The sequence below is a fragment of the Delphinapterus leucas genome, chromosome 8 (genome assembly GCF_059928025.1).
Source record: "Delphinapterus leucas isolate spDelLeu-1000000601 "Yukka" chromosome 8, BTC_Dleu_Yukka2, whole genome shotgun sequence".
Classification (NCBI taxonomy): Eukaryota; Metazoa; Chordata; class Mammalia; order Artiodactyla; family Monodontidae; genus Delphinapterus; species Delphinapterus leucas.
The window spans coordinates 27,418,994-27,435,062 of NC_143136.1; the positions used below are offsets into that span (position 1 = coordinate 27,418,994).

General features: G+C 36.5%; 1 protein-coding gene across 3 annotated transcripts in view; it reads right to left on the bottom strand.

The window, feature by feature from the left end:
- Window positions 1-16,069, bottom strand: part of MAP2 (microtubule associated protein 2) — a 146,082-nt gene that overhangs the window by 68,779 nt on the left and 61,234 nt on the right. For 2 of the 3 annotated variants that reach the window (XM_089916434.1, XM_089916433.1), the window contains exon 3: window positions 7,647-7,931. In XM_089916434.1, the coding sequence (XP_089772560.1) occupies window positions 7,647-7,908 (262 nt within the window). In that variant the 5' untranslated portion in view covers window positions 7,909-7,931. Of the gene's footprint in view, window positions 1-7,646; window positions 8,174-16,069 lie in introns of those variants that run through there. The other variant, XM_089916432.1, reaches the window with a different exon arrangement.

The window sequence follows — 16,069 nt, forward strand, 5'->3', positions numbered from 1 at the left end:
GAAGCACAGCTTCTACCTCAAAACACTTAGAACCTAGTGATGGGGATTAAAACAAGTAACAAGTAACCTCAGTAAAATGTTCTGATATGATCAATGCTATTATTAGCAAGATATAAACATGGTACATGGGGATGTTTGAAAGAAGAAGAGATTCATTTGAGAAAATAAAATGAATCAGCTCTGGATCTTTGATCATGGACTTCTGATAATCTCTTCTGTTGTATGTACCCTTTCAAAATATTTTTCCATCACTTGTTTCACGATGCTGCACACGAATGAAACCATAACAGATTGCTTGGGCAAATTATCTTTGCTTGCAAAAGAGAAGATTGTTAGTTCAATCAAAGGACTGACCATTCATGCTAGAGTCACTTATGCAAGAATCAGAGGTGCTCAGCTCCCAGCACCGCTTGGACCTATGTTTCCAAACACAAAATCTGGACTGAAAATATTGAGTCTAATTTTCAGGCTGCTGAGGCCGAATCATCTCTATTATACATGATTTTTCTCTGAACCTTGATTCCTCCCTTGGTATCCATTTTGCCTAATATCTTCTGAAGTTTGAGTTTTGCTGAAATCAACTGTAAAAGCAGACATTTAACTCTCATTTCTGTGTTCTAATAACCACCTACCATTTGCATATTTGTTAAAAGTTGCCATGAGAGCCTAGGACATATGCTTTCATCTTTCTCTGCTTATCAGCTTGGCTGGTTTTAGAACTGTATTTTCTCTGAGGGTTGTTGAACGGTGACTCATTCTGTGAGGCGAGTAACACAGTGAGAGGGCAGCGAGCGTGCAGTGTCCTTTTCCCCTGGGGACTCATGATGCCAAGTCAGATCATGCTTAAACTACCAGGTCTGCAATGCAGCACCAGTTGTTCTGTTCATCTGCTCCTGGTATGAATTTCCAGGCTCCCCAGACAGTCAAAGCAGTGTTTTACGTAACATGCTAAGGTGCAGTGAAGTGTGAGAGAGCAAGAGGGCTTGATATACTGAAGCAGAAAGTCAGTTCATCTCAAGTAGCTCGGGGAGAAAAGAGGGAGGTGTGATGACTGTTTGGTGCTCCCCAGCCTACTAACCTCCCAACAGCAATAAAATCAAACCTGAAGCCAACCCTCAAGGGGGTATTTGGTATACAGAGACAGATACTTTTCTCAGGTATATACAAGCAATATAATCAATTTATATATACATCATACTTTTCAAAAAACACATTATTGATTGATGATGAATATATTCCCCAGATATTAGGGAAACTTATTTGTTCCAAATTAGTATTAAAGTTTTTCTCATTTTTTTTTTTTTTGTCTTTTCTCTTTTGTGAGGAGAGAACGCTTAGAAATTGAACAAGGGACAGATAAAGGCTGTGCATAATCCTAACCAAAACACGGGCTTAGAGGGTTGAAAAATGAATCAAGGAAAACTTGTTTCCATGACTGATTACTGTCATCTACTCACTACAAATAAAAAAGATTTTATGAACTGCTTAGAGATCTTCTCTTAGTGGAGATTTTAAAAACCTCAAATAATTGGAATATATTAAAAGAAAAATATGATGACCCACCATGACAGCAAATTAGGAGAAAATGTGATAAGGTCTGAAAAATACAGGATTAGGAGAAAGGCTCAAGTAAAAACTACAATGGTATTAAATTATATTTACATCTAGAAACAAGCGAGACAATAATTTTTACAGGTAGTTCTGAATTATTCTTAGCTCAAATCTGTTGCATTGATTAAGATTCAAATTCAACACAATTTTTCAAAGTGTCAGTAGACCAAACAAAATGATAAAATAGGTTTTTAAAAAGTGTTTGTGACGTGGTTCTGACATTTAACACAAAACAAGACAATAAAGAAAAGAGAATGATTTCCGCAAGTGCATGGGAGGAATTTTCTGGAGGGCCATACATGGGAGTAAATGCGTATGCAAATCAATCTTAATTTTAAAATATCATATTATATTGTGTTACATCGAGCCTTGCTTTTCACAACTCGAAGTGTTTGTAGGCAATTAAAATTCCAAGGAATAAAATCATGTTTTATTTGTTGCATCACTGGGTTTAGTTAAAAGGAGTCTAGAGAAACCAAGTTTTCCTTAAATTTTGTTTCATAATTACCGGCTTAAGACAATCACATTCTACTCTAAGACTTCGGCTGAAGAGCAAAGAAAGATATAAGGTAATTTTTTATAGGAAGAACTACCCTCTAACTGCACATTTAAATAAACAACTGTATCTGGTACCTGTCTTTTCTTCTAATTTGTAAAACATTATAAGCTCTAGTTAGCAATACCTGCTATAAACAAGCTCATACCTTACCAAGGTTCTTTATGACAATGTCCACGCAAGCTAGCCCCCAGTTAGGTTCAGATCCTTCTGTTTACCAACAAGACAAGTCACAGATGATTGAAGCCAATCTCCAAACCTGCCTTCAAATAGTATAGAGACCACATAGGACAAAGCAAACGTGACAAATACAAACCTCATGCCTTTTCTATCAATCCTTGTCTTTCTCACTCTTTCTAGCCCCCGATGCCTAACCTTTCGAAGGAAAACATTGAAAAGATCCCCATTCTCTGTCCTTATCCATCGGCGCCGCCGGGCCAGACACTCTGCAGTGAGGCTGTGTGCTTTTCTGCAGATCCGCCCTGAATGCTAAATAACCGCTCAGCACACTCCTCTCTGTGGAGCTCAGGGAAATGGCAGCCAGAGCAATGAGTGGTTGGCATGACAACAAGGAAAGGAAAATCTGCAACCTCTTGTATTGTTAGGCCAGCTTGTTTATTTGCCTTAGGGGTCGTGCGGATGGCTTCAGTCGTTTCACAGGAGAAATGGTCCTGTACTATTTCGCTCTGCCTACATTAATATATATTACATACCATATGCCACAGTTTAAATGGGATGGTGACTCCTACCAGTAACTCTCAAATCTGGGGATGGAGGAGGGGAGAATGGGGAGGTCAGAAAAGGCTGAATTTTCCAAGATCGAAAAGGGAAAGAGAGAAGTTTAAAGGTATATTCATATTTTTGCTTGTAAGTGATGACAACATTTTTCTCCACTGTGCATTTTCAAGCTTAAATTTATAATTTCAGCAACAATAAACTTAGATATCCGACGATGTTCATGACTTGGCTGCTTGAGTCATGCAGATGTGAAAGGGTAGGCCAGGCTTTAGAAGGTGCATCTCCATTGGAAAACTCTAGAAAAACTGACCATGGATAACCCAGAAGAGCTTTTACAGATCTCACTGCTTTGACAGGGAGTAGACCTGGAAAGAATCCAGGGAAATGTTGGGGAAACACAGCAGCCCTGGGAAATCAAGGGGCAGTTACTGAAGGAATGCCCTTAAATCTTTAAATTTACTCAAAGAGATACCTGATGCTGGCTTTTGATGATCACGAAGGCACTTTATACTGTGACTGGTGTTTTTACTAGTATTCAAAGCATTGTACCTTAAAACAGTCAAAATCACGAAAGCATGATTTTAGATACTTCAAAGTTTTGCTATCTGTCAACTTCTCAGAATTGCCTCCTTTCTTTCTCCATTCACGCTGAAAACTGGGAATAAAGGTCTCGTTTTCTGTCATGCTTCAAGGTACATGGATGTGACCGTTCTGCAATGGAAGAAGAATTGCCTTCTTTGGCTATGATTGGTAACAGCCGCAGCTGGGCGTGTGGCTCTGAATCGGGCTGCGTGGGGCAGTCGTAAGAGCGCTCGCCTATAAAGCAGGAGACCTGCATGTTGGCTGTAGCCATGTGATCTTGGATGGGTTGCTAAACCCATAAAGAGGAGTGTGAAAGGTCAGCTTACAAGCTAACATCCAGTTATCTTGATATTATCATGATATAAATTCTCATATGAGTTTGGGCCCCACCCACGAATAAGAAGCTTAAAGATGAGGCTCCTAATTTTCACTCAGAGTTCAAACTCTATAGCGACCAAAATGCATTCTGCTTGCTTTCTTCAATGAAGATAAGGTGGAAAAGAGAGGAAGGGTTTATTACAAGACTTTACTCTTATTATTCATGTAGGGAAAACAATTTAAAAGTGACTGCTTTAGTCACATGTTTTATTCACTTATCAATAATAATAACTTTACTAAATGGCCTGATTCTCAATGTTTTCTCACTTCTTTTGCTAGGCTTCTGTGGCATGGCTTCTAAAAAGGACACGTCAATAAACAAATGTAAGAAAAATTCTTAAAGTAATAGGTGAGCATTTAATACTATCTACCTTTCTATGGATTAGCTTTAAATTGGAAGCTAATTTGAAAAGAGACAAAAATCTAGAAGGGTAAACTGTAAAGAAATATAATGTAAAGTATAATTTCCTTCCAGCTCTTCCTGTGCAACTCCTACCCTCCTGCTGCCTCCCCCACCACCTCAGGGCATAAGATCAAAGATAAGCTGACTATGGCCTTGTACCTTTACAAATTAAAAGTTATTATGGCCCAGAAATGAAGGTGCACATTGAAAAGCGTAGATGAGAGACAATGAGGTAGACCTTTGGGTGACGTAAGCCCACTCTGATAAAGGAAAGAAGAAGGAGGGGGAACTGATGATTACAATTCACTTGTTATGTGAACTTGTTTATAGAGATAAATAAAAATAAACAATGTTGAGGAAAAGGTTTATTTCTAAGAATGAAGAGAAGGCTACAGCAAAGAAGGAAAGTAGAAGAAAGCTCTTCAGCTTTAACCAGGAATGGTCTGGACACGATAGCATATAGCTGAGGATGTCACTGGGAAATGTTTCATGCTCACAATGTCTTGAGAAATATCCATTATAGGGGAAATTGCAATATACCAATACATTATATGGAATGATAAAAGAGTGGGCTAATATATAGCCTGGTCCTCTTTCAAATAATCACCTCAAATTATTGATATAATGCCAGCTCGTATCAATGGTCTCCATCATCAAAGGACAGCATTTTTAAAGAACATATCTAAGATTTGAGAACATTTCTTTTTACTGGGGATAATTTTGTTTGTGATTTGTGAAACACTTATATATAAGCCATCAATAATATAATTTATTCTTTTATTAAGCTAAAGTTTGGAGAGAAATTTAATTGCACATTAACATCACTGGGAAATCCTCTGTGGGTATGAGAAGATAATATTTTACACTTTTTCCTCTCCTACTGCTTTCCACATGTGGATAATTGATGGATTCAATACTTGGCCTATTCTTTCTGGAGGGACATTGATTTAAAATCACATCATAATTTGGACTGAAACATCACTCTGGTAACCTAGAGCAGGCTGTTTACACAACCTTTGTCACTTTGAATATACATACAAAACTTACATAATTAGTCTCCCAAAGGTAATGTAATATTCATTTGATATATATTAAGCTGAATTCAAAACTGTCTCTGGATGGTCCTGAACCCACAATTTAAAGAAACATCTGTCAGTCTCTTTTTCACTTATATTATTTTCTCAAAGAAGCTGGCAAGGACACACTGACCTGGCAAATACATTTTTCTGATGCTCTTAAATAATTAAGACCATTGAAAAAAATGAAATAGTGAATGATGTTGGTTCTCTACTGCTTGACCAAGCATGCTACAGTGCTTTTTTACTTGAGTATGTAATAAGCCTCCATAATAGTCAGTGAGAGTCAACTAGGGAGAGTTCAAGAGACAAAATAAGACTTTCCAATAGTTTTCACCATTAATTTGAAAAGGACTTTCTTCTTTTTGCATCATTCATTCAACCACTCACTCAACACACATTTATTGAGTCCTCGAGGTATAATGTCAAGTGCTGCAGGGGACGATGATGAGAAAAATCTTGATCTCACGTTATCTCCTTCCTTCCCACAACCATTTTGTTCTAACATGTCCTCAACTCTTCGTGCCTCAATCCCTTCAAAAGTTTCCCAGTTAGTGCTCCTGACACCCAAGTCCCACCCTCTTCAAGTTGAATTACACTCAGCTGTAGAAAAATATTCCTAGACCCAGAGTGCCCTGTTGTCCATATAGATACAACTACCACCACTGATAATCATAATAACAATAATGGTAATTAATAGACTATTTCTTGAGTCATGCATTTTATATACTCTACTATCTCTTTCAACCCTCCTTGTAACCATGAAAAGTAAAAATAATATTTTTATTTCATTCTTAACCACAATTTCTTACTAATGCGACATTTGTGCCTATAGGGCATTGCACAGCTTTTCAAATCTTTGAATTAGATTGGACACTGCCACCCTCTCTTTCCATTCCACAGACATCTCTGCAGGGTATTTGTTTTTTTATCACAGCAACTGCCAAAATGCAGCTTCACAAAGACAGGGCGTCTTGAAAAGGAATGTGGTGTGATCTAGTAGTGATACGGAACTATCTTGAACTAATAGTTCATGTAGTATTTGAAAGCCATTGAGTATCACAGTGTTTCTTCTGAGTATTTAGAACACTGCCATACTCTTGTGCCTTTGCTGTGGCACCTCAAGATGCTTCTGTGCACAATTTGGGAATTTTGTTTGGAAACAATCCCTCTTTAGCTTTGTCCTCCTATACTGCTTATTTGATACTTAACACACCGTGCTCTGTATCTGAATTAATTGCATGCACATGTCTAATGTCTGCTACTAGATCATCTGCTCTGTGAAGTTCAGAGTCCATTCCTTGCACATACCCTGGCACAGCTTGTACGTAGAAAATGCCCAATAGTAGTTTGTTGAATGAGTGGATTAAAAAAAAATCATACTATATTTGAAATGCCTTTCATACTTGCCCATTAAAATTTAAATATATTTTTTGAACTGAGCGTGCAGTGCACGTGTTGCTAACTAACTGACTGTAGAAAACCAATCTTTGAACAAGTACGGGATGATTTTGAAGGCGGTATAGCCTTTCTAACTAGTAGTTTACTTACTCTCTTTGGAGTAGCATGTCAGCAAGTTGCTGTGTTCAAATGCATTAAATTCTGAATTACGGAAAGAAGGGAAATAATGGTGTAGAATATTATAGGGCAGGGTAGTGTTTCTCTAAGCCATTAATGACAATATCATCAACAGTAAAGAGGACTATTGGTAGAAATTACACTTTGAAAGGAAGTACTTAAGATTAAATTATATTATGCTCTCCTTTAAGCATCTGTATATTTGTTCTTAAAAAGCTACCTGAGGAAGTATTAAGTGGTTCCTGCGTATGTATGTGTGTGTTTGTTTTCTTTGCTTTTTCTCTTTTATTTTTTAAAGGCTGGGAGATAGACTCTACATTCCTTTCTGCCCTAAAAAGTAAGTATGCTTCTTATCAATTTATCGATTTAAGTCCAGTATCATTCAAGAGTATCAATAAGAAACTATTCGTGAAGTTTTCTTTCAGTAAGTTACAGTGCTGACAGTTACTAGCAAAACATGCACACATCAAGCCATTTGTCTACCAAAATTAAAGTGGTAAAAACTAAATAGGGAGATGAGATTGAGCATACAACTAATTTGGGGGAAATGTCAGGCTAGTTCCCATGATTTTTCTCTCCTTTTGGTGTCTATTTCCCCTGACCGACTGGAATTTCAGTCCTAGCACTAGTGAAAGAAGATCAGTGCTGTAAATTAATTCACTTTCAGCCTAAACAGACTTCAAAGCACAAAGCAAGCCCTGGTGACAGAAGAGCCGTTAGTTACCTGCTGTTTCTCTGTCAGCTGAGGTCAGCTCTCCATTGATCCCATTCTCTTTGGTATTTGAGTAGGTGTCCTGTGACCCATGTTCTCCAAAGGCGCCCTCTTCATCCTCCCTGTACGGGAATCCATTGGCGCTTCTGACAAGTCCTTCCCCTGCCCCACCTTGATCCTTGATCTCAGGTGGATGTGGGTGGGCGGATGCCTCTGTTAGTTGAGCTGAGGTCCAGTGAGGCGCCTTTGCTTCATCTTTCCGATCATCTGCCATTCTTCAACGTCCTGTGGCTTCTCCTGTGATTGGAAGAGGAAAAACGGCAGCCATGACTTTGGAGAAAGCTTATCTGATATTAGTGGTACTAAGATAGGGAAAATTTATAGCAAACTCACTAGTTAGCTATGGTCAAAAAACATATTCGACAACCCACTTTTAATAACAAGAGGTAGCTATTGTTAACACCTTGGTTTTTACAGATCTTTTCTGGAATATCTATTCTTTTAATATAGGATCACCATCAGTTTACATATACTCTTTTTTTTTTTTTTTAAACTAGTGCTTGGCATTTAAGGACATACCTGAGCTAACTTTCACTGACATGTGACATTGTACAGTAAAGGACTTCTTTAGTATAGGGAAAATCTGTAGGGTGACAAAACTGGATAGAAAAGAGTGGGGAAAAGAATGGCTGAGGGGAAATGCTGGATTATGGAAAATTATCCCAAATACTCTTTTAAACCACAACTCTGTGAAACCTAGAAAAGACAATGGCCAATATATTAGCCCTTTCGCTTTCAAAGATGATCAATTCAAACCAGGTAGATATGTTTTTCTGGATACTGTGTATTAAGAGAAAGATAGTTTTGACAATTTTTCAGCAAACTTTTCTAAGCCCTATGTATAGATTACAAGGGAATGAAACTGTCTCAGTATAAATCTTACACAGAGAATAAAAATTATAATATCTGGCCTATGTCATAACTTACAGTTTTATTTCACAATTAAGTCAATTAAGTTAAATCACTAACATATACTAGGTGGCTGTAAATTATAGTAAAGTTTGAATAAGTTGTGGAGTAGGTGTTCTGTACGTGTTAAGCAAATGGCAGATACCGCACGGCCTTCACTTATATGCCGATGCCACTAAATTTAGAGATGTAGTTGATGAGAGGTGATGAATCACTCAGTTTTGAAAAGCTGTTGCCAGCAATGTAGCTTTGTTGATGGTCTATTGTCCCTATACTCATGATAACATAGACAATGAGAGTCTCTGATGGAAACTAAGAACACTTTCCTTTCTTTCAAAAATTCAAGCAAAACCCTCCAAACAAGGAAACAAAAACTGCATTAAAACAAATCTACTTTTGGCTACCAAGCTCTGTTTAGAGACATCAAAAATAAATTAAGCTGTAAAGAAAGTAAGCTTCCTATCAGATTCCTAGTAAGGATCTGTCTGTTTTTTACTGAATTTCATTCTATTCTCAGGTCCCTATTCTAATTTTCTGTTCATACCAGGAAGAACTAGATGAATCAACTCTTTTAAACTAATTTGATGATAACACACCCCTAACCGCAGCAATTGTTTCCCATAAGGATTTATTTGTCTCTATATAATGTTTATTGTATCTATGAGCATACTTAAATAGGAGATAAGAAGTTTAACTTTTAAAACATTGATTGAAGGGCTTGTGAATAAACCAAAGAGCATCCGCACAGCACTGATGATGTACAAAGAACTGCATGCACGGAAGAGTTTCCGCATATATAGAATGAGGACAAGGATGCTTAGTTTATCGGTTTGTTGCAAAGTTTAAACAGAATAAAATAAAGGGCTCAGCACAAGTCCCTGGCAAGCTCAATAAATAGTAGTTACTACCTTTGTTATTATTATTATAATTATACTAACAGTCATCATACCACCAGTCATTACATATAAAATATTTTCAGTAGTTTTTCTGGAATTGCTGGCATAGGAAGAAGAGCCTGAAAACTTGGTAAGTCCAATAATAGTTACTTGCAAATCTGCTCCCAGATATCACAGAGAACTGAATGAACATCCCAAGACAGACACGGCAAGTGTCTGGGACATGAGAGCTTGATGGGAGGAGTGTGTCCTCAGAACTAACCACTCCATGTGTACACCTGAAAACTTAGCTACATCTTTTATAAAGACAGTTCTGCAGTGTTCTAGACTCCACTCTGCCATTGTCTTCTAGTCAACTATCAAAGGACCTAAATTGGGAGTCTGAAGATTATGTTTCTTCTGAGAAACATAATCTTGTTTAGGCATCTTCATATATCTAATGGGCTGAATAAATTATTTACATTCAAAGCGTGACTCTGATCACAATATTTTATTGCTAGCGAGACTGTTGGCTCAGCACCCTTATCTTTACATGCCTTGATTTCTTTACTTTTCCTTTACCAGAACAGCTTAAATAAAATTTACATATTCTTATACGGTCCAAAATATTTTTTGTGCAGAGTGAATACCTGTAAATAGAAAAAGTTTTCCACAAAAAAGTACATGCCTGGCTAATACTGTTTTTTTAAAAACTTTATATTTTTAGAACAGTTTTATATTTATAGAAAAATTGAGCAGACAGTACAGAGATTTCCTATGTATCCCCTGTACGCAATTTTCTGTTATTAATATCTTACATTAGTATGATACATTTGTTATAATTAATGAAACAATACTGATGCATTATTATTAACTAAAGTCCATAGTTTATTTAGATTATCTTAGTTTTTTCCTAATGTCCTCTTTCGCTTCTAGAACCCCCATCCAGGATTTTACATTACATTTAGTTTTCCTGTCTCTTCAGGTTCTTCTTGGCTGTGAGAGGTTCTCAGACTTTCCTTGTTTTTGATGACCTTGAGAAATACTGGTCAGGTAAATTATAGATGCCCTCTACTGAAATCTGTCTGATATTTTTTCATGAATAGTCTTTGATTATGTGTTTTGGGGAGGAAGATCACCAGCGGTAAAGTGCTCAAATAAGCTTGAGAGATGCTGAGTTACATGGGCATGTATAACACAAGCTTTCTGAGAGCTTTTGCTATTCTACTGCACATGGGAATCCCAGGGAAGGCAAGTGGTGTGCAAAGCATCTCAAGCAATTGGCTATAGAACCTTCATCTGATGCCATGTTTATTAACATCTCCAGAAGGATTTGGAAAATACTTAGGTTTGCACTTTAGCCCATGTTTAACTCTGGGCATTCTAGCCATAGATATTCAAAGGAAATAAAATAATATGAGCACCCATAACTCCCAGCTAAAATTGGCAATTCTTCCCCTAGGGCTATCTGGAAAAGATTTTTCAATGACTAAAAATCTTCATTTTGAACCTAAAGATCCAACATGGAAATGAGCAGTGTGTTACTTGGTAATCATCCATTTGGCACAGTGGTTGACAGTCCGCCTGCCGATGCAGGGGACACGGGTTCGTGCCCCAGTCCGGGAAGATCCCACATGCCGCGGAGCGGCTGGACCCGTGAGCCATGGCGGCTGAGCCTGCGCGTCCGGAGCCTGTGCTCCGCAACGGGAGAGGCCACAACAGTGAGAGGCCCGCGTACCGCAAACAAACAAACAAAAAAAAGTTATGATAATTTGTTTTCAAGAGACCAGGCATTCAAAAAGTGAATTCCTTAGTGTTTAATACTTTAGAGTTTTTAATTCTTTCTTTTTAAGTAATCAATAAAAACTAATGTTGGAAGAAGAAAGGGCAGGCTGGCTACACTGATTTCACTTACTATCAGAGGCACAAATAAAGTGAATTTATTATCTAAAATTCATCATCTGGCTTCCTGATAAGACTACTCAGATAATACTCCTTAAAATGTATACAGATCAGTCAGATATCACTTTCTAATTTGTTGGGCTTTTGAAATGTACATAGTCTAACTCTCTATTAAGTGACAATCACTTTAGGAGATTTCAAGCTAGAACTGGCATTGCTGACAAGACTGACAGAAAATATGATTTGGAAAGATTTCCTTAGGTTTTACTGAAAAGCAGCTGGAAACAGAGGAGACACTATTTAGCTTCTCTCACTTAAAATCACAACATGGTATTACTAAAATACCACCCATTCATGATAAATTTCACTTAAACTCCCAATCAATGTTTTGGGGTCACAGATTATCTCTACTCCTCAAAATGGTGTTAAAACATAGTTAAAAGTGATCACAACTTCCTTTAATTTCTTCTTCCTGATGTATAATATTACTTTTACCTGAATCTGTCTGAAAATTGGGCTTGTGGAATTAAAGAAGATAAGAAAACTGAGATAAAGGCAAATTCTCTCCAACTCTATTGAAGAAAACTTGTGAGGTACCAGGAATTGTAACATCCCATTCCTACTGTGTAATGGAAAAGACTCCTCTCTCCATATTGCAAAAGATCACAAATCCTCTTTGCTCCTAACTGGTGAACAGCTGGGCATCCGCCATACAATCTTCTGGATGGATAAAGCAAGCTGAGAAGCTACCTACACTCTTCTCCTTCTCCTCTTCCCAAAAGCCTAGCTTGATAATGTGAGCAAGGAAATTCCTGAGTTTTAAAAAAAAGGTTCTAAGTCCAAGACACTGACCTACAATTCATAATAAGTTGCAACGGAATCTTAGCTGTTAGGGCTAAACACAAATGCCAATATGAATGAGGATACAGATGCCTGTAATATGGATTTTAAAAAAGAAATCCAAGAAGTTCAAATTTCTATTTATTTGATTTGAGAATGAGATATTTCACTTGACTCTATCATATCATGGCTATTATGCTACATAAAACAGGGCCCCAGGCTTCTTCCCAATTAAGATATACAGTTGGAAAGAAAAGCTAAGAGAAGGTCTTGTGCCACCACAAATGTTAGTTATAGACTTGAGTGGTGAGCTTCAATCTTTGCCACCATTTGTTATTAAACAATTTCCTTCTGATATCTGAAAGTTCTCTAAGGACAGACATTTCTTCTTTCATCAAAATCCCAGCTTTTAAAATTCCAGTTCTTCCAGTTTTTCCCTTAATAAGCCTTAGACCTGGCTCTCTCAATCTAGTGCTCCTTGGTAAGAGCATGCAGGTTTTTTTTCACACCAGCTGTTGAACCTACTAATCACGGCTACACTCTGATTCATATCACTGATGGATAATTATGAAAAAATGTAAGATTCTTTAGTGTTTGGCAACCTGTCATTATCCTTTGATTACAATGACATGAGCCAGACATTATGATGTGGCATTGATCAGATTTCTAACTTGCTGAAGATTCAACCTGTATCCTCTTATATCATGATAATAAAACTGCTATGACCTGAATGAAAACAGTCTTTCTACAGAGTAATTTCTACGTTGAAACGGTATAAAAACTAATTTCTTGTCTATTTAATATATGTAAAATTCATCAGTTTTGCTTTTAGGTAGATTTAATGCATATATGTTTAACGTTGCAGAGTAAAAAATAAGTACCTTCCTGCATGTTGATTAGAAGGTTTTTATTTCTATGGATCAGTAGCCTAACAATTAGCCAAGGCCCTTAGATAATTCTAATTAAGAAATACTGAGAGAGAGACAAAAAGCAAATAAAAGACTGGAAGGAACAACAACAAAGAGCAAAAGAAAGAACAGAAAGAAAAAAGGAAATATCCAGCTCAACATAAAACAAGGCTGTGATGGCAAAACTCAATTCATGGTTTGGGATAGACATATTCTAATTTTCAATTACTTAATAGAAAGTGTTTATCTTATATGATAATTAATGCAGGTTCTCGGAGACCCATTTTGTAGCTTATGGATAGGTCTGTCAGTCAGTCCTGCTATTACTTAGATTTCTAGAATATTGACTACAACATCCATAATTAGATTTCTACTATATTGAGAATCACTTGTATTTAAATGCATCTGCTTTAAAAATTGTCCAGGCCTAAGACTATAATGTTCTATGTTTCAAAACTCTGAGACTTTACTTGAGTGCCTGTCCAGATACTTAAATAAATTCATATTTTTGTGTGTGTAAGAAAAAATTTGGATTTGCCCACAAGCAACCTAAAAGTCTGCCTCCAAATCTGTAAAATCACTCTTGAAAACAGTCTTTTGTGATATGATTGTTCCTTGCTTAAGGATACATCCAATAAGTTAATTTATATTAGAATTTAGAAATAAGATGAGATAATGTATTTTGCTTATTTCTGATATTTCTTAGTCAGGTAATATATCTGTTCCCACATTTCCCCTTAATCACCAGGAACTCCTTTAATGCTTAACTGCAGTATTTACCTCATTCTAAGTATTCGGTACTGTGTCTGTTTATAGAAATAAATTATATATAAATATAATTTATATATAATTTAATTTTAAAACTTATCAAATCTTTCCTCAAGTCAGGCAGGATATATATTATAAATAAATAATAACTGTATCTGTTGCCTTCTGACATTTTATTATAGGGTACCATTTTTTGAGCAAATTACATAATATTATTTAGCACACAATAGCTCTGATATTAACCTTCATGTATATAAAGTGAATAAAATACAAAACAGACATCGACCTTTTTCATACAACATGTTTTATAAAACTTCACTTAATATTCTAGATCTTTCAGACAGGTTATAAGTTAAATTCTAATGAAAATATAATTTCTTAGAAAAAAATAACATTACATGGCTTTTTTAAAAAGTATCTCTCCTTTATTCATTTCCCCTAGAACACTCTTTTAATTAACATCCAAGCAAATGTTGCTAATAAGTGAATGATAACTTTAGAATGACAAAGTATTTATTATTTTGAAGGTGGCCAAATAATACAGTTTTGCTGGTTCTCCCTAAAGGTTACAAAACCACATGTGTACATTAAAACTTAATGTGTTTAAAGGCTAGTTTAAAAAGAGAAGCATTTTCATCTGGACCTTGATCTATCATTGAACTGCCTGCATATTGTACATTAAAACGAATTTGACATGCTTTGATAGTTCCTGTATTTTTTGTTCTTTAAAGCAAGTGGTGAATGTATTTATTTAAGTGAACCAAACAGTAGTTCCTGAGCATATATGTCCCAAGGGCTTTCAGATACAAAGAAATAAAATAAAATAAGGTACATCTGTCACATTTCCTCCACTATAAAGAGAAGAAATAAGAACTAAACAGAAACACTCAGAAGAAAATGTCCCTGACAGCTCTGCTGTCTGAGCTACCAATGAATTTCATTTCTCAGGGCAAATCCAGGACTAAGAATGCAAATCAGAGATACATTTTTACTAAAAAAGAAACCATTCTCTAATTTTCTGCCTACTTGGTTGGAGCTTTTCATATTTTTCCTTCAAAGTATGAAAAGGGTTATGTAAAAGTAAGATGCACACAAGCAAACCATGACAGTAATATTCAAACCTACCAAAGGGCCATTTAGTCATAAGCTGGGCTTCAAACATTTGTTGAATATTGAATTAATTAATACATCCAGATAAACACAGGGAAAAAGATTCTGTCAGCTATAGATATTTGGCCAACATTAGCTCAATCAGTGAGAGAAGAATGGTTTTGAAACCTAATTTTCAGGCATGGTAGAAGAAGCGGCTCAAGTTCTAACTCCACTGAGAGTGTATGAAAAATAATGCTTAGTAGAACAAACTTCTAGACCTAGCATACATAGTAGTGACCATGCAACATACAGGTTTAGAAATATCTTTAAGATAAACAGTTTCATCCCTCTCAGAAAAAGGCTTTAAAACATGAAACTAAAACGCTCTTTGGGGATCATCTATTCCAATGTAACTTAAAGTGTCTTTAGCCAATCACCTCCAACATCCAACCAATAAATGAGAATTTCTGGGTATAGGGCTTGGAAATTGGTATTTTAACAGGTTTAACAGATAACTCTGAAACACTGAAGTTTGAAGATTGGTGCTTTCAGGCAAGCCTGCTGCACAGGACCTCAGGAAAGAATGGGGAGTGATAGAAATGCACACATGAAATATCCCTGTAGAATAACTGGAGTAAGGGGTTAAGGCAATTATCTTGATAGGTCAGGCAGTCATTCTCAAAAATAGAAGCTGGATCTTTCATTGCCTTAGTCCAGGACATTTATGATGATGGGATGGAGTCCAATCACTGCTTTCAGTCAGCTTCCTGGGAACACGCCAGTTCTTTGTTGTGTCTAATCCTACTTGAGGGAAGCAGAAATGTCTCAGAAGAATGTTTAAAGTTACCCATTTTCTGTGGTAAAAAACCTACTGCACACTGTGAAAACAGTGACTAGTCCTTGGTCAGTTTAACAACATATTCAAGCTGTCTTTAGAATATTTATTTCAGATACTTCTTGGCACTTGTTAACGGTTTAGGACAAAAATACACTTTGCCTAAAATACCTCAAATCCAGTTATAATCTTCTTTATCTGTTAGATCACTTTGGAGATGGATGTGGGGTAATAGGCATGGTGTGA